Here is a 26573-nt window from a genome sequence, read left to right as displayed (position 1 = left end):
GATCAAGTGTCTTGAGGTTTGTGTGTAAGAGCTCTCTTATCAGGCTTGGGCTGAGGGAGGTGGGCAGCCATTTTAGAAGTGCAAAGCTACCCGAGATCTGCAGGTGAAGACGGTTAGAGCTGTGCTTAGGGATGGGAAGGGGAAGTTAATTCCATTTGTTAGCCTTGGGAGAATTGGGGCAACTTCAGGTTCTCCAAAAGTTATTTTTATTTTCTTTTATTTGTATCCCACCTTTATTTTTTACAAATAACTCAAGGTGGCAAACCTATCCTTCTGTCTTTCCCACAACAAGAACGCTGGGAGGTGGGTTGGGTTGATTCAGTGGCCCAAGTCACCCTGCCAACTTCCATGCCTAAGGCAGGACTAGAACTCCTTGTCTCCTGGTGATTGGCCCAAAATCTCACAGCTAGCTTTCATGCCTAAAGCAGGACTAAGTCTCTTCCGTCTTCCAGTTTCTAGCCTGGTGCCTTAAGCACTAGACCAGTGATGGCTAAACTTTTTGCTGTCGCATGCCAAAAGTGGGGGGAGCACAGGGGGGCACGCATACACGCGCGTGCCCACACCCATAATTCAATGTGCCCCGCTTTCGGCACGTGATGGCTCGGTGGGCCCATATTTTGCCCTCCCCAGTTTCCAGAGGCTTTCTAGGAGCCTAGGGAGGGTGAAAACAGCCTTCCCCCGACATCTCCCCCCCGGAGGCCTCCGGTGGGCCCAGAAAGCTCGAAAGTCAGCTGGCCGGCATGCGCATGCGCACACTGGAGCTGAGCTAAGGCAATGCTTGTGCCATAGGTTTGGCATCACATGGCTCTTGATTTCTTTATTGAAGCTTTACGTTTAGCACCGTTGGGAGTTGGAATTTGGCAGCTGTCAGAGTGTCCCTGTTGTGTCTGCGCCCCCCGAGCTGGCCCTCCTGCCAGAAAGTGACTTGGAGCCAGGCCTGCTGCCAGAAAGTGACTTGAACAGTGAGGGGGAAGGGCTGTCAGGACTCGGGAGCACCGGCTTCCCTGGCTCAGCTCCAGGAGCCAGAAACAGGCCAGGTGGAAGAGATAACGAGGTCTCCATCCCCTGACTCTTCCCCCCCCAGGCCACGCCTTCAGATCCAGCTAATGGCAATCAGGCTTGGTTGGACCCCAGGTTTCGCAGGCAGGAGAGGAGGGAACAACAGAAGCAAGGGTGGGGCAGGCCTAGGAAGTGCTGAGTCATGGAGCCACACCCCACAGGATATAAAAGGCAGCGAGAGCTGGTGTGTCTCTTTGTAAACACGCAAATCCACTGATTAAGAGCTGAAGTTTGTTTCTGGGTGACTCGCCAGCGTCTTGGAAGATAATGGAGGCTCTTGGCAGACGCTGGCTATTCTGCTGCCAGAGCTGATAGTGCTGGCTAATTAAGCCATCATTCGGATGGAGGCGAGGGAGGACAGAACAGTCCCAGTTCAGCTCCAGCTAATTTGTGTTGCCTTGGGCTGCCCCCGGATTTCTCTGTAGCAGGCATTACGCAACATGCCAGTGGAAGAGCAAACAGGAAATGGGGTGCCAAGACCGGATGAGAACTTAATTCAGATCTATCTCTTTGACTCTAGTGAGGGCTCAAGGGGAGGAATGCTTTAATGTCAACAATTAAGTGAAGTTTTAAGACTGCCTTACGAGTAAACAATCGAAATTTAAGGGAAGATTTACTTTGGCAGAAAAGGAGCGAAATAAGCAGGCACTTAAGTCCCAAGGTGGGGGATTCCCTAGCATGAAAGCAAAGCGGGAACAAGTTTTAATGGTTGTAAGTCGAGGACTACCTCGGCCGCTGAAAAAGATCGGTTGAGAAACACTCAGCACGCCATCATTCTGACCGCTCTTATTTTTTGTGTGCAAGGAAGGTCTTCCATGTCTGAACACGGGCCTGTAGAAAACTGCATTATCACACAGAACACAGAATTGTAGGGCTGGAAGGGACCTCGGAGGTCCTCTAGTCCAACTCCCTGTCCAAGGCAGGAGACCTTATTTACCAGTAGTATTTTTGAAATATTTTTGAAAACCTCCAGGGTTGGAGCACCCACAAGTCCAGAAGGCAAGTTATTCCATTGATTGTTCTCACTGTCAGAGCATTTCTTCTTAATTCTAGGCTGGATCTCTAACAGCTTCCACCCCTTCCTTCCTTCAATCTACCTACCTACCTACCTTTCTCCATATTCTTTCTCCTCCTCCTCCTCTCTTGTCTTCCTTCTCTTCCTCTCCCTCCCTCCCTCCTCTTCCAATCCCTTTTCCTCCCTCCCTCCCTCCCTATTTTTCCTTCCTTTCTTCGATCTGCCTACCTACCTTTCTCTTCCTTCTTTCTCCTTCCTTTCTTGCCTTCCTCTTCCTCCCTCCCTCCTCTTCCAATACTTTTCTCCTCCCTCCCTCCCTCCTCCTGTCCTCCCCCCCTCCATTCTTCCTCCCTCCCTCCCTGCCACCCTACCCGCGTAGATACAAAAATCTTTTCATTTCTTCATTCAACTGAAATGCCAATATTTTAATCCTTCGGATGCAAGTACAAAATCCTGAAATCATTAGTCAAAAGGCACATTTGTTCAGCAGAAAAAGGAAAGAATCCTCCCCCACTTTTTACATATATACATTTTTTTTTCAATTTATTATAAATATGCATAGGAAAAAAAACAAAACAAAACCAGGAGTCATCGAAATCGGTTAAAAAGTGCCACAGGGGGTGGGAAGGAAGAAAAAGGGGTTGTTGTTTTTTCTCCCCATTTACAAAATACAATCAATAGAACAAACAATAGAATAATTTAATCAAAAAGTAGCTATGACATCATCTCTCTTTTTCTTCTTCTTCCTGACAAAAATGGAGACGGGCCATTTGGGGAAGTGGGTTGGATGTTGGATGTCCTTTGTGTGTGTATGGGGGGTGGAGGGGGGGGGGCTCCTCGGCTTTCTTAGCCACCTTTCCAATAAAGCAAGAAGAAAAATTTTGCATTTCTTCTTCTTCTTCTTCGCTGATTGTGAAAGAGTCCCCTGGCATTCTGAAGCTCAGGAAGCAAGCATTATTTTGAGGTGGAATAGCAAAGAGGACAGGAGGCACTCAAAAACACCTTAAAATCTTTCCTGAGTTGTAAGGCTTTTTTAAAAAAAAGTTCTCTTGCTGCTCGTGGGCCAGCAAAACCTCCAATCGAACTAACGGGGTTTATTATGGCTAGTACATTTTTTAAGAAAAACTACCGGGAGGTATGTGTGTGGTTAGTTCACGGGTTTCAAATCAGGATAGAGTATGTCCTCAGGTATTTTGCATAGTTTTTTTTTATTTTTGCACCCGTCACCCTGCTTTTTCCCAATTGGTTATTTTCAAGAGAAAATAAGTCCTAATGACTAAAAGAAAAAAAGCTAAGTGGGTAAAGCTCTAAAAGCCGTGTTTCTGAAGTTTAAAGCAAGTTTAAGACACGTGGAGACTTCCAGCTCCTAGAATTCCCCAGCCAGCAGCCATGCTTAAATAACTGACTTAAAACACTTGTGGGTTGCGGGGTGGGGGGAGCAAGAAGAGCAGGGGGTTGGACTAGAAGACCTCCAAGGTCCCTTCCAACTCAGTGATTCCGTTAAAAAAAAAAAATTCCTCATTTTGGTTCTTGGCTATTTAGAAATTTGTATCCCTCACACACGGTTGTACCGGCAACGTGCGGTAGGGATACGGTTCGGGGTGTGTATGTGTGTGTGTGTAACCTGCACAAAAGTGTCCCAGCTTCATGGGAAGAAAATCAAGAGTTTATTTTTGTGTCATTTGATAACTGCCATGCTAGATAGTTTAAACCAGGGGTCTCCAACCTTGGCAACTTGAACTTGCTGGCTGGGGGATTCTGGGAGTTGAAGTCCGCCAGGCTTCAAGTTGCCAAGGTTGGAGATCCCTGGTTTAAAAAGATTTAACTAGTTTTTAAGAAAGTACAAAAGAGCTGAACAGCAAGAATTATCCAAGAAAACGAAGCTTTCTTTCCTATACAAGGAATCTTTTTTTAAAGATAAAAGAATTGAAATTTCACTGGACGTAACTGGCTAGGCCGAGGCCCAGCTAAATGCCTGCTGAAATGCACGCCCACCGATATAGGTAGTCCTTTGCTTACGACCGTTCGCTGAGCAACCATTCAAAGTCATGATGGAACTATTTGAGGGGGCTACTTATGACCCGGGTCTGAAGATCTGACAGTCGCCTCCCCTGCAGTCCACATGACCGGATTTCATTTGCATTTGAGGTCATTTTCACGATCATGTGACCGCGTTTTGCGGGGGTGGTGGTGTGTGGAATCGGTTTTCGGCAAAGCTAGGCCCATAGATGATCATTGGTTCACTTTATGACTGCTATGCTCACTTAACGAACACAGTGGCTGCTTTACGACTGTTGCATCCGCTTAATGACCATTGGCAAAAAAAGAAAGGCTCGTAAAATGGGTGTTCACATGACTGACCCATTTTATGACTGACCCAATTTACAACCATGATGGGAAAAGCTCCATTGTTGGTCGTATAAGTCGAAGACTATCTGTAGTGAAATGTGTGATTAGTTTGGCCCCAGATGTTCCTTTTGGGGCAGATTTATGCCAATTTTGGAGAAAGCGAGGAAAATCTGGGACCCTTTGCATTGCAAAGAGGAGTTTGGGGTGATATCCAATAATTTAGGAAATTTGTATGAAGCTTTAATGGCAAGAATGGAAGAGAATTTGGTCTGGTAGCAGCAGCAGCAGCAGTTGTGAGTCCAAAAAAAAAGGAAAATATTTGCAGCAGAAACAGACAATGGAGTCCTTAAGATTTTTTAGGGCAGCCTTCTAGCTGTTGAGAAATGTCTCATATTCTCTCCTGGTGTAGTTTTTTTTTTTTTTTGCTCTGATAGTTAGTTCCCACACCTCTGGGGGAGGGAAGGGGCACCAAGGCAGGGAAGGACATCCCGGCGCAGAAGTGTGCAACTGTGACACATTTACACCCTGTGGATTTCAACTCCCAGAATTCCTGAGCCAGCCATGTATCCCAGGAGTCACGTGATCAATGCTGGCTCAGGAATTCTGGGAGTTGAAGTCCACAGGGCGTACAGTGGATGTCGTTGCACACTCCTAAACTAGAGCCCCAGCAGGGAGGACACGCTGAGGAACTGGCACTACTGGAACAATCTAGTTCAGGGGTCTCCAACCTTGGTCCCTTTAAGACTTGTGGACTTCAACTCCCAGAGTCCCTCAGCCAGCAAAGCTGGCTGAGGAACTCTGGGAGTTGAAGTCCACAAGTCTTAAAGGGACCAAGGTTGGAGACCCCTGATCTAGGTTTCATGCCAAAACCCAAGAGGAATGTCAACATTGGGTATGTGCAATCAAGAAGGGATCTGCCTTTTAAAATACAAATCTTTTGCACAGGATGTAAGCCACAGGGCCTCTGGTGGCTCAGCAGACTAAGTCTGTCTGTTATTAACACAGCTGCTTGCAATTACTGCACGTTCGAGTCCCACCAGGTCCAAGGTTGACTCAGCCTTCCATCCTTTATAAGGTAGATAAAATGAGGACCCAGATTGTTGGGGGCAATAAAAGTTGACTTTGTATATAATATACAAATGGATGAAGACTATTGCTTAACACAATGTAAGCCGCCCTGAGTCTTCGGAGAAGGGCGGGATATAAATTCAATTTTTTTTAAAAAAGTGTTATATACCTTGAATTTTGAAACGGGGAGCAAGCTGGTTTAGCCATGAAGCTAACCTAAGAGTTAAACAACAACAACAACAACAACAACAACTAGAAAGGCTGGAAGAAAAGTGTGGGAGATTAAACATCAGAGCACCTTCAATTGCCATTTCTCACAAGCAAGAAAACTAGATAGAGCCGATAGTGGCCAATCATCTCAAAACTGATCGTCCCATGACCCGCAGGTTATGCTGCGACATCGTTAAGTGTGACAAACGGACTCCTAAGTCCCTTTTTTCAGGGCCGTTGTAACTTCAAACGGTCACTGAGCGGATGGTTGTAAGTCGAGGACTACCTGCGTAACTGGAAGGAAAACAGAAATGTTTTGACTTTGGAGAGCTGAATTCCAGAATGTTTCTCAAGCCTCTTTCTCTGGCTAAACACAGGCGGTCCTCGACTTACGACCCAAAATTTCTGCTGCTAAGTGAGACATCTGTTAAGTGAGTTTTGCCCCATTTTACGACCTTCTTTCCCACAGTTGTTACGTGAATCACGGCAAGTTGATAAGTTAGTCTCCCGGCCGTTAAACGAATCTGGCTTCTCCGTTAACTTTACTGGTTAGAAGGTCGCAAAAGGGGGATCACGTGACCACCCCCCAGGACACTGCAACCGTCATAAATACGAGTCAGTTGCCAAGCGTTCCGAATTTTGATCACACGATTGTGCAGGATGCTACAGAGGTTGTTAACTGTGAAAAAAAAAAGTCGTAAGTCACTTTTTTTCAGTGGGGTTCTTTGAACGGTCATTAAATGAACCATTGTAAGTCGAGGACTATCTGCGTTGCCTTCTCAAGTTGGGCTTATTAAAACCATAATTGAACCCCCCCTCGTTTTAAGCACTGGGTGTTGAGCTCTGGGATTGTCACACCTCCTTCAATAAAAACCAAAGGCGTTTTAGAAAAGGGGAGGGGGGCTACACAGGATGCACAGACACACTTTCTCGAACCTCGGGACCCCCAAAAAGATTTGACTGCAGAAAAGGGCGCATGATTTCAACGCTCATTCTAGGCACATAGGAAAGGGTGAGGAGAAACCCCACTGGGTGACTTCAGCTCTAGATTTTGTTTATAAATCTCTCCCCCCCACCCCCCCCAGCCGCCAATAAATACACGGTGCATTGAAAATTGGCTTTCTATGAGAATGTTGTGTCTGCGCCCCCCTCCCCAACCGGGCCCGCTGCCAGAAAGTGACTTGGAAAGTGAGGGGGAAGGGCCATCAGGACTTACCTCTGGAGCACTGGCTTCCGTGGCTCAGCTCCAGGAGCCAGAGGCAGGCCAGGTGGAGGAGATAATAAGGCCTCCATCCCTTGACTCTTTCCCCCACCCCAGGCCACGCCTCCAGACCCAGCTGATGGCAGTCAGGCCTGGTTGGACCCTAGGTTTCGTAGGCAGGAGAGGCGGGAACAACAGAAACAAGGATGGGGCAGGCCTAGGAAGTGCTGAGTCATGGAGCCACACCCCACAGGATATAAAACCAGGGAGGACTACTATGCCTCTTCGTAGCAGACAAATCAACTGCTTAATTAGAGCTGAAGTACTGTTTGTTGACTTATCGGCATCAAGGGAGATAACAGAGTCACTTGGCAGATGCTCGCTAGTTTGCTGCCAGAGCTGATAGTGCCGGCTCGGATGGAGGTGAGGGGGGACAGAACAGAGAATTAGAAGCTTTCAAGGCCCACCACCCATCAGAGTAATGACAGAGTCCTCGACTTACGACCACAGAACATCTGTCACGAAAGCAAAGAGGTCGCTCAGTGAGCCGCTCCTGATTTGACCATCCCCTGCACATGGCAAAAGCGCCCAAGGCTTTTCAAATATGGGGCCGGTTGCCAAAAAGGCTCAGATCCCAAATGTATGACTGGTAAACGAACGGTCGTAGATCGAGGACTCCCTGTAGCTGAGAATCTGCCGCTAATCTGACTGTGCAACATTTTCCATTTGTGCAAAAAAAAATTTTTTAAAAAAAAATCAAACCAAGGACTTTGAGAAAGTTTTTTCCCCCTCCCACTTTGGATTATCACTTGACTTCTTTTGACCAATCAGGTACAAGGGATATAGGTAGTCCTTGGTTTACGACCACAGCTGAGCCCCAAACCTCTGCTGCTGCTAAGTGAAACACTTGCTATGTGAGTTTGCCAACCTTCAGCGACCTTCCTTGCCACAGTTGCACACTGACGCTGCTCCAAAGTTTCTTTAAATGAGTCCAATTAAAGGCAATCTGGGTTTCTCCCCCACCCCACTGACTTTGCTCGTCAGAAGGTTGCAAAAAGAGGATCGCGTGACCCCAGGACACTGCAACCGTCATAAATAGGAGTCAATGGCCAGAATTTTGACCACAGGACCCTGAGGCTGGTACAACGGTCGTTAAATGTGAAAAATGGCCACTTTTTTTAATGCCTTTGTCACTTGGAATGGTCAATAAAAGAAGGACTACCTGTGCACGGGTGGGTATCTATGTCTGAATGAATATATAAATATATTCATTCATACATCCGTTCTATGATTCTCACTTTCCAAAGTCAGTAGGTTTTTGGTTTTTTTTGCTGAGTCGCCCAGAAACACAAGTTTGGGCCTGAGAAGTGACAGGCGGATAACAAAGCCAGCAAGCAGCTGTCTGTTTAAAGTGCCCGATTTTCCCCCCGGTATTATTTCGGCATTATTGTCCTCCCATTTCTTCTCTCCCACAACCCCACTTTGTACATCTCTCTCTATACATACATATAAAAAAATTAGTACAGGCTTGACTGTATATTATATATAAATAAACTTTGCTTCTGTTAAGTAGACGCAGGGGTCTCCAACCTTGGCAACGTTAAGACTTGTGGACTTCAACTCCCAGAGTTCCTCAGCCAGCTTAACGTCTTAACGTTGCCAAGGTTGGAGACCCCTGATTTACTAGAGTTCTCTCCGCCCACCGCCCTTTTTTTTTTTTTTTGAAGTGGTCCGTTCCAACTCAGGATTAAAAACATCCCTCCCCCAATGCCCTCTTCTTCCCCGCCGCCTCCCCCCAACTCAGCTGGCGTCATAGAGGTTGGAGAGGGGTCCGCTGAACTGGATGACGCTCTGGCGCTCCTGCTCGCTGTTCTCGCCCCCCAAACCGTGGGGGTTCAGCATCATTTCCTCTAAGAGTTCACGGAAGTTCAGGCTGGCTGGGGAGAAAGTGTCCGCCAGGGGGAGAGGGAGGGCCAGCGTCGGGGGCAAGGGTTCGTGCCGGGAAGGGGAGCCGCCGAGCGCCAGGCTGCCCACCAACGCCGCGCTGTCATAGGGAGCGTGGAAGTTGAACTGCGAGGGGGCAGGGGGGAGCAGTGGAGGAGGAGGAGGAGGCGGTGGAGATGGGTGCGTCCAGAAGTCAGGAAGGCCTTCCCCAGGTGGGCTGTTGGTCAGATCCCAGACCTCGTCCTGCGGCAAGGAAGTGTGCTGGGCACAGAGAAATCCTGCAGGCTGGCTGAGGTCCAGCGGTGGGACGAGTTGCGGGTAAGGCTGGCCAGGCCTGACGGGGGTCAACATGGCTTGAGCCTGCTTCTGCTTCTGTTTGACGTTCTCGTCCATCTGCTTCAACTCCTTCAGCACCTGATGGACGCAATTCTCCGGTATCTTGATCCCTGCAGAAGGGATAAAAACCTACCGGATCAACTTTCAGCAAGAGGGGAAGATGCTCGTAACCCCACTCGCCTGTTGTGATTCCAGACCCCGAACCTGGTCCCATGCCCGAAAGTGACTCAGAGAGTGAGGGGGAAGGGCCGGTAAGGCTTACCTCGGGAGCACCGATTCCTTTGGCTCGGCTCCAGGAGCCAGAACCAGACCAGTCGGAGGACATAATGAGGCCTTCCTCCCCTGATTCCTCCCTTCCCCAGGCTACGCCTTCAGACCCAGCTGATAATAATAATCAAGCTTAGAGAGCCGGAGTCATCAAAAGGAGCCCACCCCACAGGATATATAAGGAGCTTTGGGACTGCTCTCACTCCACGGGAAGCAAAGTTTAGCTGATCCGTTTCAAAAAGAGCTGAAAGTCTTGCTACGTGAGTCATTTGTTTGAACTTTGGCAGGCAGCTGCGATTTCTCTGCCAGGACTGATAAGAGTTGTGAATCCACTGGCTGAAGGCCAGCTCGTGGGTCTGAAGTGGGGAAGGAGACAGAACATCACCCTTCCTCCGCAGGACTCCAACCAAGAGGACGTCATTTGCGGCTTAGGTTCCCGGGACCTCGATAGGAGAGGATGAGGTTCCCAGGATCCGGGTTACAAAGACAGGAAGGGAAGTCGGTCGGTGCGGAATGAGGGGAGAACATGGGAAAAAACAGGGTCGTCCTCGATTTACAACCGTTTCGTTGTAACTTGCAATTGTTTAGTGCCTATTCGAAGTTACAAGGGCGCTGAAAAGGAAAAATGACTTACAGCCCTATTTAAGTAAGTACTATTTAAGTCTTGTATTAGTTTGTTTTACAGGTAGCCCTCAACTTACCACCACAATTTCTGATGCTAAGTGAGAACTTTGTTAAGTGAGTTTTGCTCCGTTTGTCAACCTTTCTTGCCACGGTTAACTGAATCACTGCACTTAAGTCAGGCACACGGTTGTTAAGTAAATCTGGCTTCCTCATTGACTTTGCTTGTCAGAAGGGCGCAAAAGTAGGGCCTCTGGTGGCTCAGACTGGTAAGGCAGTCTGTTATTAACAGCAGCTGCTTGCAATTACTGCAGGTTCAGGTCCCACCAGGCCCAAGGTTGACTCAGCCTTCCATCCTTTTATAAGGTAGGTAAAATGAGGACCCAGATTGTTGGGGGCAATAAGTTGACTTTATATATAATATACAAATGGATGAAGACTATTGCTTGACACAGTGTAAGCCGCCCTGAGTCTTCGGAGAAGGGCGGGATATAAATGCAAATAAAATTTAAAAAAAAGGTGATGCCATCACATTGCGATCGTCATAAATATGAGTCAGTTGCAAAGTGTCTGAATTTTTCAGCGTATGACTATAGGGATGCTGCAACGGTCATAAGTGTGAAAAATGGTCTTAGGTCCCTTCTTTCAGTGCCCTCGTAACTTCCGATAGTCACTAAATGAACTGTTGGTAAGGTAAGGAACCCCTGTACTGCAATCAGAATCCTTAATAAAAATTATAAACCTCCCACTCCAAAAAAAAAAAAAAAAAGGCCACATTTATGTTCCTTGGAATATCTTGAAATGCTCTGACCCAGCTGAATGGCTGGCTACGAGCCGAGCTCGTTGTTTTTGTTGTTTTTGCTGTGAATTGGCTGCTCTCTTTTCCATCCCTTTCTCTGCCTCCCCGCCGTCTCTCAACCAGGTTTCCGCGGCCTTTAGGGGGCCGCTTCCAAATCTGGCAATTGACTGTCAGGATCTGGGATTGAGGTGATGCCACCACCCTTTGCCCCAGGAGGACCGCTTGAGTTGCCCACTCACCAACTTGCTTCTTCTTCTCTTTGGTCTTGAGGCGGACGATCTGCAGGTAGCTGGTGTTGGTGATATTAGACATGATGCTAGCGATTTTGGTCCAGACGCGCAAGAGGGCCCCGCAAAGCATGTAATAGTGGCGTAAACGCGTGCCTTGGAAACATTCCTTTCCTTCCTGGACAACCTTGCAGTTCCTGTTCCTGGGGTGGGTGGGTGGGTGTTATTAATAGGGAAGGGTGGAGGAAGTGGAGTGGGAGGGGGGGAGAAAAGGAAACACAAGAAAGAAAAACACACCGTCAGGTGCAAAGGTTCATGTCCATAGGTGAATCTTCAATTAAACTGATTTATTGCTGCAGCCTTCGCATAAGAATCTTCTCGACTAACAGCTGCCACCTGCTTAGAGTTAAATAAGAGTCAACAGCACTCAAGGAGGGGTTGGACTTAGTTCGTTTCTGGCTATGCAGGGATTCTAGGCTGATCCCTCTTTTCATGCCACCTCCCTCATCCTGCTGCTAGGCTGCATGGGTGGCTGTATCGAAAAAGATGCTGCTTTCTTCCTGCTCTCCTTCCCTTCTGTTGTGGCCTGTCAGCCGCCGGCCCCTCCGACAGTTGAGGAAGCGGCGGGGGAGTCAGCATCAAGGCAACCTGAGAGCTCCGAGGATGGAGAGGGAGTGGAGCTGTCAGAGAAAGAGAGACAGAGGCGGATCCTGGGCTGTCTGTCATCCCTCAGATGGAGAGTCAATAGTGTCAAGAAATTGTTATTTGCCTAACTAGTTGGCCAGGCAATATATAAACTAACTATGTATGTTTGTAGAAAGGCATGATATATTGCTTTAAGGCTGTGCTGCATCATGCAAGCATCCTGATTGGTTGAGCTCTGTAGCCAATGTATAAAAGGACTACTAAATTATGGCTTGTGGGGAATCTACAGGGACGCTACAGCATTGTAACCTGATGACATGCTGCAACTGTATATTTGAGCTTTATGATCGTTGCTTGATCATGGCTAGTTACTGGTTCCTCAAGATACTGACTGTTGCGTATTGAACTGAACTGAACTGAAAGAAGACCTTGTTTGTTGTGCAAGTCTACGTTAGTAAGAAGACTTGATATTTGTAACATCCCTGACTGACTGGCTTTATATGTGTATGACCTGGATTGTTTTTGGACTATCACTTTGCCTTTTCCCTAAAAGTAAAAGAATATCAAACCCCAGTTTGTCTGCAAGTGACTGTTATTGTATACAACCAGTCTCAGTCGTTTTCATGTGTAGGGTACTCTGCTCAACAGTCCACAACCTTGGTTGTGAACCCAGATTACCCTTAACAAATAGCCAGGTCTGGAGGTGGATGATGAGGAAGAGGAGGAACAGCTGGGTTCAGTGCCTGACGTATGGATGTGCAGAAGGCAGAGGAGAGGAGAGCAGTGGAAAACTATAGGCCAGTCCTCGGGACGGAAGAGCCACTGCTGCTAGTGAAGGCCCACCCTAGCTCGCTGGATAAAAGGCAGGGGGTGGAGATGAACAGAAGTGTCAGAAAACTATTCATCTTACAACCAGACAGACTTGTTAGCCTGCGGTGAGAGAGAGACTTTTTTCCAGGGCCCGCCTAATAAAGGAGTCGGTGATTAAGTACAGAGGGTTTTGTCGTGGTTGGGAAGCTGGGTCAGAACACCTTCCTTCACCCGCTGAGCTCTGCAGATCTTCGCAAGGTAAGTGAGCGGGTTGTGAGGGGCAGAGGAGGCCGAAGTGGCTGTGGGGACACCAAGGGCTCGGAAGTGGAGTGTGGGTTATCTTGGAGGGAGGGACTTGGGAGGCCCAAGGTACGCATCCCCAAGGCATCCCACGCACACGTAACAATCCATGTATTCGTTTAATGCATGCATTGGGGAGAGAAGGGACATGGGGCAGTCGTTAACAATGCGGTTCATTTAACATTCATCCCAACTTCCTGCAATAATGGGCAGGTTACATTGCGGTCAAAACATGAGGATTTCCTGTATATGCTAGTTGCCAAGCTGTGACAGTTTAAATCATTTTTTTTCCCCCAGCGCTGTTGTAATTTTGAATTTATTAACTAACTAACTAACTAACTAATTAAATTAAGCAAAGGGTCGGACATTGAGGACTATCTGTAAACATTATGACTCTATCAACACTGTCGTCAGAAGGGCATCTACCCTGGCCGAACAATCTGCCGATGAGCACTTTTGCGTGTCTTCTTCATTCTCTCTCTAATTAACTAGAATGCCTCTGTTTTCTCCATGTTTCTGTCTTTGGAGCGATCCTTGATGGTGACTTACCATACGGCGTGGTTGCAGTGTTTCAAGGAGAAGTCGTAACTGCTCTCCCAGTGGGGCTGAGCATCCGCTGGCGACACCTGCAGGAAAGACCAGGGAGAAGAAACCATCAAGGAATGGCAGTGGAGGAAAAAAATGGAACTGGGCTCAAAACCGCCACAGCTTCAGGCTGGGCCTTACCGGCTGGTACTTCTTAAAAAGGCTGTCCATGATCTCCAGCTGGCTCTGCTTCCCAATGTTCGGCTTGTAGAGGGTGAAGTATTTCCCACGGGTCTGTTCAGCTAGGAGGCAAATGTATTTGTTGCCTCGAACCTGCAGGGGGCAGAGTGCTGGGAGTTAGTTTAGAATAGAATAGAATAGAATAGAATTTTATTGGCCAAGTGTGATTGGACACACAAGGAATTTGTCTTGGTGCAGATGCTCTCGGTGTACATAAAAGAAAAGATACGTTCATCAAGGTACAACATTTACAACACAATTGATGGTCAATATATCAATATAAATCATAAGGATTGCCAGCAACAAGTTATAGTCATACAGTCATAAGTGGAAAGAGATGGGTGATGGGAACTATGAAACGATTAATAGTAGTGCAGATTCAGTAAATAGTCTGACAGTGTTGAGGGAATTATTTGTTTAGCAGAGTGATGGCCTTCGGGAAAAAACTGTTCTTGTGTCTAGTTGTTCTGGTGTGCAGTGCTCTATAGCGTCGTTTTGAGGGTAGGAGTTGAAACAGTTTTAGGGCAGGGGTCGGCAACCTGGAGCCGCATGTGGCTCTTTCATCCCTCTGCTGCAGCTCCGTCGCCAGTCAGCTCCACAGCTGATAGGGCTTTCAGTTAGGATAGGTAGAGGAAAAAGGGCGCTGCGCTAGGAGGAGACACTATGGGGGGGGGGGGGAGAACTGGACTTCCGGTTGGCTCCAGAATTAAACGGGGGGCTTCCAGGTAGGGCCTTTGTGGCTCTTTGAGTGTTGCCAACCCCTGGTTTAGAGAGTGGGGGAGAGACAGTGGTGCTCTCCAAAATTAGGTACTGAAGATTAGGAACTTGGGAGTCACACAAAGGCGAATGAGCTCAACGCACGGACAGTAAAAAGCTGGCATTGATCAGGTAATAGGTAACAGCTAGCAAGTCTGAAGCAGAATCACCAGACAATGCAAAGGAACTTGAGCAGAGAGTAAATAGTAGAATCTCCAGCTAAAGTGGAGGGAGGTGTCAAGAGGGGGTCAAGCTTAGAGTCCTTGCACTGCAGAAAATGGCACAATCCCTTAAATCTTATCTGATCATTCCCAAAGGACGGGATTGTCGAGATTCTTGAAACGTAGGTGACTATCAATAAAACTTCTGCTTGAGACTAATCGGTATGGGTATGGTATGGAATATTTGCCAGAAGGGACGTTGGTCTTACCGCGATACGTCCTTTCTCATAGGGGCGACGGGAGGCTCAGAGACCATAGACCATACTCAGAGACCATAGAGCTAGAGACTGGAATAACCCAAATGGCGCCTCCCATCGCCACACTATGGAGAATAACCTCCTCCTCCTCCTCCAAGCCCCTTAGCAGAATAACTAAAAAGGGAAGATTTTCACTTCTGATGAGATCATCCTCTACCCTTGTGGAAAAACTATCACCCCAAAATTACCATCAGACCCCCCCCTCCATCCCCACCAATTTTCCTTACCTTGTGGGACAGGTAGAAGCCATCATTAGGGCCCGTCAGATGAAGTGACTTTTCATAGGCCTCCTCCCACGTCAACCCTCTGTCCACGCTGATCTAAAGATGGGACCGAAATAAACAAAGAAGCTGTTTAGAGTAGGTAGCTTTTGACTCAGGACCATTTGCCTAGCAAAATGACAGCTGCACTTAAAAATAATGACTTTAAGGCCGGTCATCGCACTTATAATAACTGTGGCAGTGTCCCCATGGTCCATATGACCAAAATTTGGGCGCTTGGCAACCTGCATGTATTTAGAATTGTTGCAGCGTCCCAGGGCCATGCGATTGCCAAGAAAGTTTAAAACGGTTATGAGAGATCTAGGACATTCTACAAAGCGTGAGAAAAAAAAAGACAAGAGGCCGTCTCGGTTTCAGCTTGGAATACTTTTTTCATTATTGTGAGTTCAACATGTTTTTGTCACTAAGTGGCATCTTACTGAAAGTACAGAAGCTCTGCATGTAGAACAGGGGTCTCCAACCTTGTCAACTTTAAGACTTGTGGACTTCAACTCCCAGAATTCCTCAGCCAGCAAAGCTGGGAGTTGAAGTCCACAAGTCTTAAAGTTGACAAGGTTGAAGACCCCTGATGTAGAACAGTGTTTCTCAACCTTAACCATTCTAAGATCTGTGGACTTCAACTCCCAGAATTCCCCAGCCAGCCTTGCAAGGGACTTCCACACATCTTAAAATGGCTAAGGCTGAGAAGCACCGATGTAGAAGGTTGCCGATGCAGCGGCATCTCCAGGCAAAGCTAGGAAAATTCCAGTCGGAGGCTTGTAAGAGGCAGCCAAGTCACAAGAAGCAAAGGTGGACCGTCCCCAGAAAGAGGTTTGTGAAACCTCTTGCAAAAGTCTTACTGTCAGCTTTGGAAGCCATACGAAGCCAGAGGCTTCTGCGCTGCCACTTTTCCCATGTGTGGGAAAGTAGGAGGGGGGGATTTAGTAGAAGGGGCCGTTAGACATAATAATATCCTTCCAGATCAGGGGTAGTCAACCTTTTTATACCTACCGCCCACTTTTGTTTCTCTGTTAGTAGTAAAATTTTCTAACCGCCCACCGGTTCCACAGTCATGCGCTGTGTATCGTCATCTGCGTATGCCTCTCGCGCATCGTGGATTGGGTTGGGGGGGGCGCCGGCTACCAGCTCTGCTTGTCTGTTACAGCTGGGTGGTTTGGGGGGAGATGCGCGAGCTATTCTGGGACGAGGCTCTTTTGTTTGTGGTCGCACTTTAGCGCCATTTAGTTTCACTTGGGTAACGTGAACTAAACTTATGCGTGGGTGATACAAATAGTATATTTTCAGAAATTTAAATTGTCACGGGGAATTTTATGAAAACCTCATGAAAATGTTTTTAAATAATGCTATGAATTTTTTTTTTAAAAGTCAATTAAATTAAAAAAAAAAGGAAAGTGCTTCAGTATCGGACAAAACCCCTACCGCCCACCATGAAAGCTGGAACGCCCACTAGTGGGCGGTAGGGACCAGATTGACTACCACTGTTCCAGATGGTCAAGGCCAGGCGGAGCCTACATCTGGAGAAAGAGTGGTCAGAGTGATGTCTCGAGATGGGACGGTTGGTGATTGGAACGTGTGATTGGCAGAATGTCAAGGTTCCAGAAAAACCTCTTCTGCAAAAAAGAACTCAGAAGCCATTGTTGTTTGCCTGACACAGAGGGGTCAAGGGGGTGGTGATTTTGGAGTTTGTCTTACTGAGGAAAAACCCGGATCCCCAGATTCGGATTTTATCCAATTGTGCCAGTTTACCTATCCTAGTAAAAAAACTTTGAAAGATGTTTGCTTCGGAGTCTTTTCTGCAGGAGGGGGGTTTTCTGGAACGCAGACACTTACCTTGTAGAAGACCACCTGGCCATCTTGAGGGTGGCCTGGCGTTAGGAAAACCTCTTTGCTCTCCTCGTAGATTTCATCAATGCCCGGCGCCAAGTCTGAGGGATGGAGAAGGTGGTGAGAATGAGGAGGGTGATGCCTCAGGCTGGATGGAGCTCAAAAAAAAAAATACGCAGATGGGAATCCCTCCTAACTTTTCCTCTCCCTCCCCTGACATGCGCATGTAATGACCATTGTTGCATCTCCCCTTCCATTGCCCAGTCTTGCAATGGTGTAATGTTGAAATGTAGGCATATTGATGAACGTATCTTTTCTTTTATGTACACTGAGAGCGTTTGCACCAAGACAAATTCCTTGTGTGTCCAACCACACTTGGCCAATCAAAAATTCTATTCTAGGCGGGGCTACAAATTCAAAAACTGAGAGTCCACCCCTTTCGCCAAGTAATAATAACAATAATAACAGAGTTGGAAGGGACCTTGGAGGTCTTCTAATCCAACCCCCTGACCAGGCAGGAAATCCTACACCATTTCAGACAAATGGTTATCCAACGTTTTCTTAAATTTTTCCAGTGTTGGAGCATTCACAACTTCTGCAGGCAAGTCGTTCCACTTATTAATTGTTCTAACTGTCGGGAAATTTCTCCTTAGTTCTAAGTTGCTTCTTTCTCTGATCAGTTTCCACCCATTGCTTCTTGTTCTACCCTCAGGTGCTTTGGAGAATAGTTTGACTCCCTCTTCTTTGTGGCAGCCCTTGAGATATTGGAACACTGCTATCATGTCTCCCCTAGTCCTTCTTTTCATTAATCTAGACATACCGAGTTCATGCAACCATTCTTCATATGTTTTAGCCTCCAGTTCCCTAATCATCTTTGTTGCTCTTCTCTGCACTCTTTCTAGAGTCTCCACATCTTTTTTACATCGTGGCGACCAAAACTGAATGCAATATTCCAAGTGTGGCCTTACCAAGGCATTATAAAGTGGTATTAACACTTCCTGTGATCTTGATTCTATCCCTCTGTTTATGCAGCCCAGAACTGTGTTGGCTTTTTTGGCAGCTGCTGCACACTGCTGGCTCATATCTAAGTGGTTGTCCACTAGGACTCCAAGATCCCTCTCACAGTTACTACTATTAAGCAAGGTACCAATATACGGTACCTGTGCATTTTTTTTTTTTGTAATCTTATATATGGGACACCACAGAATAGGTAAGGTTCGATTCAATTCAGAACAGAGCTGGAAGGGACCTTGGAGGTCTTCTAGTCCAACCCTCTGCTCAAGCAGGAGATTCTATACCATTTTAGATGGTTGGCTGTCCAGCCTCTTCTTGAAAACCTCCAGTGATGGAAGCACCCACAACTTCTGTTCCTCTGGTCATTTGTCCTCACTGTTAGGAAATTTCTCCCTTAATTCCAGGTTATTTCTCTCTTTGATTAGTTTCCATCCAACGCTTCTTGTCTTGCCCTCTGGTGCTTTGCAAAATAAGTTCACCCCCCTCTTCTTTGTGGCAGCCCCTCAATACTGGAATGTGTCACCCCCTAGTCCTTCTTTTCTCTAGCCTAGCCAAGCCCAAATCCTGCAACCGTTCTTTGTAAGTTTTAGTCTCCAGGCCTTTAATGTAGAGTTATAATAATTACTAGGTGCTGGCCTAGAAACCAGGAGACTGTGAGTTCCAGTCCCGCTTTAGGCATGAAAGCCAGCGAGGTGACTTTGGGCCAGTCATTCTCTGCAAGGCTGGCAGGGGGAATCATGGGATTTTAAGTCTATACTTCTTTAAGAAGCTACGGTTAAAAAACACTGTTCAAAGAAACTCCCAGTTCTGAAGACCCAAGAAGAATATTTTAAGTCTCTATTCCCATCCCCAATACTTCCTGGATATGAAAAATTATTTTTTCTTACTTTCTTACTCGACAGATCTCTACGATGGGAAGGAAGGCTGCGGACTCTCATTAAATTTCTAATTCATTTCATTGTTGTGGTCCGCCAGCAGCCTGTGGAGCTGGCAATGGAGCCGGACAGCAATGAGGCTGAGGTGAGGCCAGGGCCATCGGGGAGGGAGGTGCGGACTCCAGAGCCTCCAGAGCCTGATAGTAGTGAGGCAGAGGAACAGGAGGAGCCTGTTTCTAATGCACGCATGAGAAGAGCTGCCAGAAGGCAAGAGCAGCTCAAGCAAAAAGGACAACTCAGGAATAGGGCCAAGAGATGATTTGGGCTTTGCTGGAAAACAACGTTGTTAGCTTCATCTTCTGCTTCGTCTACATCTTGCATTTATTTCTGTGACTTCTGAACGTTTGCCAAGAAAGGCCTTTGGCAGTTTGCCTAATTGGACCAAGGTTTGTGATAGGACTGAGGAATTTGTGTTGGGAGGAATTTGTTTTAATTTGAGTTGAACGATACTGGGGATGAAGTAATTCTCAGCTGTTCAAAGAAAGTTTGTTTGTTTTTTCACGGACTGAGTTTCCTACTACCTACTTGGGCCTGGCTCACAACATTCATAATCTCTCTAACCGGGAACGCAACAAGCCTGTGGGGGTTGCCAACTCGGTGTGAGAGCCTCCTGCTTACCCAGGATCCCCATGTCGTATTTGCCATCTTTCTTGTCCCGCTCGATCAGGTAGTCGAAAGTGTCGTTGAAGTACTGGAAGAGCAGATTCTGTTTGTCAACCTCCAGGCCCAAAATGCGATTTAGGAACTTGGTGATGGAACAGTCTGTGAGGGAAATGAACAAACAAACAAACAGAGAAAAGGATGTCATCCATTTAGTTCATCTTGAACACCAGTTTCCTTTTTTTAAAAAACAAGTTTTTATTGATTTTTTAATCCCCCCCCTCCCACACACACACACATGGATAGTTTATGACAGAGGTCTCCAACCTTGGTAACTTTAAGACTTGTGGACTTCAACTCCCAGAATCCCTCAGCCAGCAAAGCTGGGAGTTGAAGTCCACAAGTCTTAAAGTTACCAAGGTTGGAGACCCCTGGTTTATGAACAGAGTATTGGCCATATCATTTCTTATACAATTTAACATATTCAAATACATTTTGCTCAGTTATATTTTTTTGCCAGAATATTCTTTTTTCGTAATTTTTATCCATATCCTAATATTTCCTTGCTCATTTCCATAAGTCACATCGTCTTTTGCCCTCAAGTTCTAATTTCTCTACTATTATTAATATTCATTCTTTTTTAACTGTTTCACTTTTTATCCTAATATATTCAAACATGTTCGGGGTTGCCTTTCTTCCATTTCATCTTTTCCTTTTTACAGCAATCCTTCTTCTCCTTCTCACTCGTCTCACTCCCTTCTTTCATCCTACCTACTTTCTTCTCTCCTCTCCTACTCTTTCTCTACTTCCCCTTCCTTTCTCCCCCTCCTCCCTACTTCCTTCCCGTCTCACCTTCTCTCCTACTCTTATTTCCCCTCCCTTTCCTCCTCTCCTCTTCTCTTTCTTTTTTCTCTCTCCCTCCTTCTCCCTTTCCATCTCTCTCCTTCTTCTTATCTCTCTCCATTGCTGTATTTATTTTCATTTCAATATTTCTGGTGTTGGACACCAGTTTCCTGACCCACAAACAGTGATGGGATTCAGCTAGTTCGGACGAACCGATAGTGGCGACCTGCGGGTGGGCCTGGGCCCACCCCAGCACTAAGCCGTCCTATTTAGCCACGTTTTCTAAGATGAACGCATGTGTGCAAGCAGAGTGCAAGCAGAGTGCGTTTGCGAAAGACTGGGCGCATGCATGGACGGTGTATGCGAAGCGAGCATGCACGCTCACTTTTCGGTGCACGGCGAACCGGTGGTAAAATTATATGAAATCCACCTCTGCTCACAAAGATTTATCCAAGGTTCAGATTGTGTAAATCTCTGGTCTGAGAAGTTTGTCCACATCTCTTAATATACTCTATGTGTGTTGTGTCTGCACCCCCTGAGCCGGGCCCCCTGCCAGAAAGTGACTTGGAAAGTGAGGGGGAAGGGCCATCAGGACTTACCTCGGGAGCACCGGCTTCCCTGGCTCAGCTCCAGGAGCCAGAGGCAAGCCAGGTGGACGAGATAACAAGGCCTCCGTCCCCTGACTCTTCTCCCCCCCAGGCCATGCCTCCAGACCCAGCTGATGGCAATCAGGCCTGGCTGGACCCTAGGTTTCGTAGGCAGGAGAGACGGGAACAACAGAAGCAGGGGTGGGGCAGGCTTAGGAAGTACTGAGGTATGGAGCCACACCCCACAGGCTATAAAAGCAGCAAGGGCTGCTATACGTCTTCGTAGCAAGCAAATCAACTGCTTAATTAGAGCTGAAGTACTGTTTGTTCCTGGTTGACTCATCAAGAGAGATAACAGAGACCCTTGGCAGACGCTCGCTAGTTTGCTGCCAGAGCTGATAGTGCCGGCTAATTAAGTCTAAGACTGAGGCGAGGGGGACAGAACAGTGCAAAATAAATTATGGGTAGTCCTCCACTTATGACTCCAATGGAGCCCCAAATTTCCACTGCTGAGCAAGACAGTGGTGAAATGAGTTTCGCTCCATTTTCTTCTGACCTTTCTTGCCACCGTTGTTAAGTGAGTCACTGCGGCTGTTAAGTCAGTCACAAGGTTGTAAAGCGAACCTGGCTTCCCCATTGACTTTGCTGGTCAGACAATCGCAAAAGAGGATCGTGCGACCCCGGGATGCTGCAACCGTCATAAATATGAGTCAGTTGCCAAGGGCCTGAATTTTGATCACATGACCACGTGGATGCCGCAACGGTGGTAAATGTGGAAACGGCTCATAAGTCACTTTTTTCAGTGCCGTTGTTACTTTGAATCAGGGGTGAAATGTAAAATTTGTTACTTAGTGGTTCTGTGGGCGTGGCTTGGTGGGGGGTGGGGGCAAGGTGACTGGGTGGGCGTGGCCAACTCTTTTTTTTTTTTTTTACTCTTAAAAGCATCTTGCTGGACTTGCTTAAATTTTATATTATTAAATTGATTTATGGGTTTTTAAATTTTTTAGTAAATTTTAGAGGGAATATTTTTATTTATAAGTAGCCAAATTAAATAGGTTTTTAAAGGGTTGTTTTTAGTTTTGTATTGTTGTTTTCTTTCTGTATTTTATTTGTGGCTGTACACCGCCCTGAGTCCTTTGGGAGAAGGGCGGTCTATAAATAAAAATATTATTATTATATTATTATTATTATTTTTTCTACAACCTCTTCAGCCGAAGAGGTTGTAAAAAAAATGCTTTTAAAAGCCTCTGACGATCAGGCAACTCAGCTGGGATTGTCAGAGTGTGGTGGTCTCTCATGATATAAGAGTCAAAGACGCGTTCTTCCTCGGGATGAGAGCCCAGAGTCAAATCCAAAGCTCCCTTTTATTATAATTCATGCAAGGGGATACATACATGTAACATCATGATAGGTCAGTGAAGATGCATGTACAATGAAACAATATATGATTGGCTGAGGTGCTGCCTATTCAGTGAGTGCTGAGCTGAGATAGATACCTAAAATGATTTCTCTGTTTTTCATCTGCTACCTGTAACAGTGTGTGTCAGGTTCCTCCCAGGAGCAGAGATTCCCTGGGAACGAGTCAGAGGCAGGAGACTAAAGTTCACATGGTTCAGCTGCTAGTGGTCTGCCAACTAAACAACCTGCACGTATAATCTCTACATCAGAGGAGCCTTTTAAAAGCATTTTTTCTACAACCTCTTCAGCCGAAGAGGTTTTAAAAGCCTCTGACGATCCCAGCTGAGCCCCGCGATCATCAGAGGCTTTTTTTTTTTTACTTTTAAAAGCATTTTTTCAGCTGAAGAAAAAATTCTTTTAAAAGTAAAAAAAAAACAACCCTCTGATGATGGCGGGGCCCAGCGGGGATCGTTAGAGCCTTTTAAAAGCATTTTTTCTACAACCTCTTCAGCCGAAGAGGTTTTAAAAGCCTCTGACGATCCCAGCTGAGCCCCGCGATCATCAGAGGCTTTTTTTTTTTTACTTTTAAAAGCATTTTTTCAGCTGAAGAAAAAATTCTTTTAAAAGTAAAAAAAAAACAACCCTCTGATGATGGCGCGGCTCAGCTGGGATCGTTAGAGCCTTTTAAAAGCATTTTTTCTACAACCTCTTCAGCCGAAGAGGTTTTAAAAGCCTCTGACGATCCCAGCTGAGCCGCGCGATCATCGGAGGCTTTTTTTTTTTACTTTTAAAAGCATTTTTTCAGCTGAAGAAACAATTCTTTTAAAAGTAAAAAAAAACAAAAAAAAACACCTCTGATGATCATACGGCTCAGCTGGGCATGGGGGTTGAGGGGCATGGATTTTTGCTACCAGTTCTCCGAACCAGCCGCCACCATCGCTAGTGGATCGGGCAATCTGGTCTGAACCGGGAGCATTTCATCCCTGCTTTGAATGGTCACTAAGGGAATAGTTGTAAGTCGAGAACCACCTGTATCAGATACCTAAACCAAGAATAAAGAAATATAGAGCCTCTGAAGAAAGGTTTGCCTCCCAAATTTGTGATCAACACTGCAATTGAGTTTGCAAGTCTTCTCACTCAAAGTCCTGTTCAAGTTTTGTTTCAAAACACGTGAGAACCGAAGGGTCAAAAAAATTTTTTCTACTTATAAGAAAGTGTGAGTTGAGTTTCCACAAAGAACTGGGGATGATTTATGATCAAACGAAAGTTCATTGTAACGCTCCCCTGACTCATACATGCAGGCCGAGATAAGCAGAGGGGAGAACCACCCTCCGTGTAGAAGAGAAGACAGGCGAGTAAACTGAGAGAAAGAGTATATATAGCTTACCTTTCTCCATGGTCATGAAGCCGTATCGCATCTCCTTGCAAGAGATTCCCACAGAGAGGAGGGACTGCTTCATTTCTGAAAACCGGAAATTTATTTTAGCAGATGGAAAACAGCTAAATCGATAAAGATGTATTGAATTGACTTTCCTGTGGATTAACTGTGATGCAGCATTTTAAAAACGGCCTCAAAAACAAATAATTCCCTCAACACTGTCAAACTATTTACTAAGTCTACACTATTATTAATCTTCTCATCGTTCCTATCACCCATCTCTTCCCACTTATGACTGTATGACTATGAACTTGTTGCTGGTATCCTTAAAATTTATATTGACTGTTTCCCTGTGACTATCATTAAGTGTTGTAAGTGTTGTACCTTGATGAAGGTATCTTTTCTTTTATGTACACTGAGAGCATATGCACCAAGACAAATTCCTTGTGTGTCCAATCACACTTGGCCAATAAAAAATTCTATTCTATTCTATTCTATTCTATTCTATTCTATTCTATTCTATTCTGTTCTGTTCTGTTCTGTTCTGTTCTGTTCTGTTCTATCTCTACTCTTATTCTATTCTATTCTATTCTATCTCTACTCTTATTCCTTATTCTATTCTATTCTATTCTATTCTATTCTGTTCTGTTCTGTTCTGTTCTATTCTATCTCTACTCTTATTCCTTATTCTATTCTATTCTATTCTATTCTTCTATTCTATTCTATTCTATTATCTCTACTCTTATTCCTTATTCTATTCTATTCTATTCTATTCTATTCTGTTCTGTTCTGTTCTGTTCTGTTCTTATTCTATTCTATTCTATCTCTACTCTTATTCCTTATTCTATTCTATTCTATTCTATTTATTCTATCTCTACTCTTATTCCTTATTCTATTCTATTCTATTCTATTCTATCTCTACTCTTATTCCTTATTCTATTCTATTCTGTTCTGTTCTGTTCTGTTCTGTTCTGTTCTGTTCTGTTCTGTTCTGTTCTGTTCTGTTCTGTTCTATTCTATTCTATTCTATTCTATTCTATTCTATTCTATAAACCAAGCAAGGGTTTTCAATCAAGTCTCAATCAGAATCAGAATCGGAATAGAGCTGGAAGGGACCTTGAAGGTCTTCTAGTCCAGCCCCCTGCTCAATCAGAAATATTGTAGGGTCTCCTGCTTGAGCGGTGGGTTGGACTAGATGACCTGTGAGGTCCCTTTCCAACTCTGTTAATCTGTTAGCTCACATCCTTCCCTATAGCTAAAGATCAGCATTGTCCTTGTCTTTATTAACACTACAGTCCACCCCCATCCTTGCTTACCACTGAAAAAAGCCGCATCTCCTTCTTGATAAATCTTTGGCACGGGGACTTTGCTCTCAGTCTGCTGGAAGATGGTGCGCAGGACTTTATCGAGTGCTCTGATCCCATACTGGGGAGAGGCAGAGAAAGGCATCAAAAATCTAAGCCCGTGATGGCGAACCTATGGCACGCATACCACAGGTGGCACACGGAGCCGTATCTGTCAGCATGGCCCTAGCTCAGCTCCAGCGCGCGTGTTGTGTCTCGTCCGATCTCACCGCAGCCGGGGCCTTCTTATCTGCTTCCGAATACGGAGGAATGTCCTAGTATGCCTCCCGGCCCCAGCCCTGGCTCCATGCCCAGACAGGCTGAGGAGGAAGAAGTATCTCCAGCCCCCAGCTCTGGCTCCATGCCCAGACAGGCGGAAGAGGAGGAAGTATCTCCAGCCCCCAGCTCTGGCTCCATGCCCAGGCAAACGGAGCAACTAGACCCCTCCCCCTCTCCCACAGCATGTGAGCCTGAGGGAGGTCAATTGCCAACAGCTGAAGACTGGAGTGACCCTCGCGACTTGATAGACGGAGGCAACAGAAGGAAGGGAGGAGCAGGCCTGGATAAGTGCTGAGTCATGGAGCCACACCCCATGGCCTATATAAAGGACCTGCTTTCTGCCATTCTCTGAGTCAGGCAAAGTCTAAACATATCTTGCTGAAGTCACTTTCTGGTCTCCTGCCTGCCCTGAGGACTTTGCTAGGACTTTGGCAGAGCTGCAGAGGCACGCCTGATTCAGATTTCCCTGACCTGGCCGTCAGCGGAGGAGTGGGACACGACAGCGCGCCAGCCAGCTGATTTTGGGGCCTTCCGGGCCCACCGGAAGTCAGGAAATGGGCTGTTTCCGGCCTACGGAGGGCGTGGAGGTGGGGAGACCATTTTCGCCCTCCCCAGTTTCCTAGAAAGCCTCTGGAGGCTGGGAATGGCGAAAAATGGGCCTCCCGGTCTTACCGGAAGTCGGTAACAACTGATTTAACTTAATGCAACTTGGTCATAATTTGAGGACTATCTGTATATATAAACACAAAGCCCACATTCTCTTCTAGCACTGAGGACATTACAGGTAGTCCTCAACTTACAACAACAGTGACCGTTCGAAGTTACAATGCGGCTGAAAAAGGTGACATATGACTGCTTTTCACACTTACGACCACTGCAGCATCCCCATGATCGCACGAACAAAATACGGATGCTTGGCAACGACTCATATTTAGGAAGATTGATGTGTCCCGGGATCATGTGATCTCCTTTTACGACCTTCTGACCAGCAAAGCCAATGGGGAAGTCAGATTCACTTAACAACCATGTTACTAACTTCACAACTGGCCATAACTGACTCGACAACTAAGGCAAGAAAGAAATGGGGCAAAACTCAGCTATCGAAAGTTTCGCTTAGCAGTTGTGGTCGTAATTCGAGGATGACCCATACTTTGTTGGGTAATGAATGAGATCTTGGCAAGCAAATAACCAAGCTCAGAGAGCGCCAAAGGTTGCACGTTTTAAGGCTTAAGCTTCTATCC

At 46.2% G+C, this 26573-nt stretch overlaps 1 protein-coding gene across 5 annotated transcripts in view; it reads right to left on the bottom strand.

Annotated features, from left to right (window-relative positions):
• Positions 1-7652: 7652 nt before the first annotated feature.
• SBNO2 (strawberry notch homolog 2) overlaps positions 7653-26573 on the bottom strand; it is a 174324-nt gene continuing 155403 nt past the window's right edge. For 4 of the 5 annotated variants that reach the window (XM_058163530.1, XM_058163529.1, XM_058163531.1 and 1 more), the window contains 9 exons: positions 25027-25135; positions 23720-23794; positions 19523-19666; positions 16962-17056; positions 15078-15170; positions 13578-13709; positions 13401-13477; positions 11109-11299; positions 7653-9292 (listed from right to left, as the gene is read on the bottom strand). In XM_058163530.1, the coding sequence (XP_058019513.1) occupies positions 8703-9292; positions 11109-11299; positions 13401-13477; positions 13578-13709; positions 15078-15170; positions 16962-17056; positions 19523-19666; positions 23720-23794; positions 25027-25135 (1506 nt within the window). In that variant the 3' untranslated portion in view covers positions 7653-8702. Of the gene's footprint in view, positions 9312-11108; positions 11300-13400; positions 13478-13577; positions 13710-15077; positions 15171-16961; positions 17057-19522; positions 19667-23719; positions 23795-25026; positions 25136-26573 lie in introns of all 5 variants that reach the window. The other variant, XM_058163534.1, reaches the window with a different exon arrangement.

The sequence above is a fragment of the Ahaetulla prasina genome, chromosome 1, assembly GCF_028640845.1.
Source record: "Ahaetulla prasina isolate Xishuangbanna chromosome 1, ASM2864084v1, whole genome shotgun sequence".
Taxonomy (NCBI): Eukaryota; Metazoa; Chordata; class Lepidosauria; order Squamata; family Colubridae; genus Ahaetulla; species Ahaetulla prasina.
This window is presented reverse-complemented; position numbering and strand designations above follow the sequence as displayed.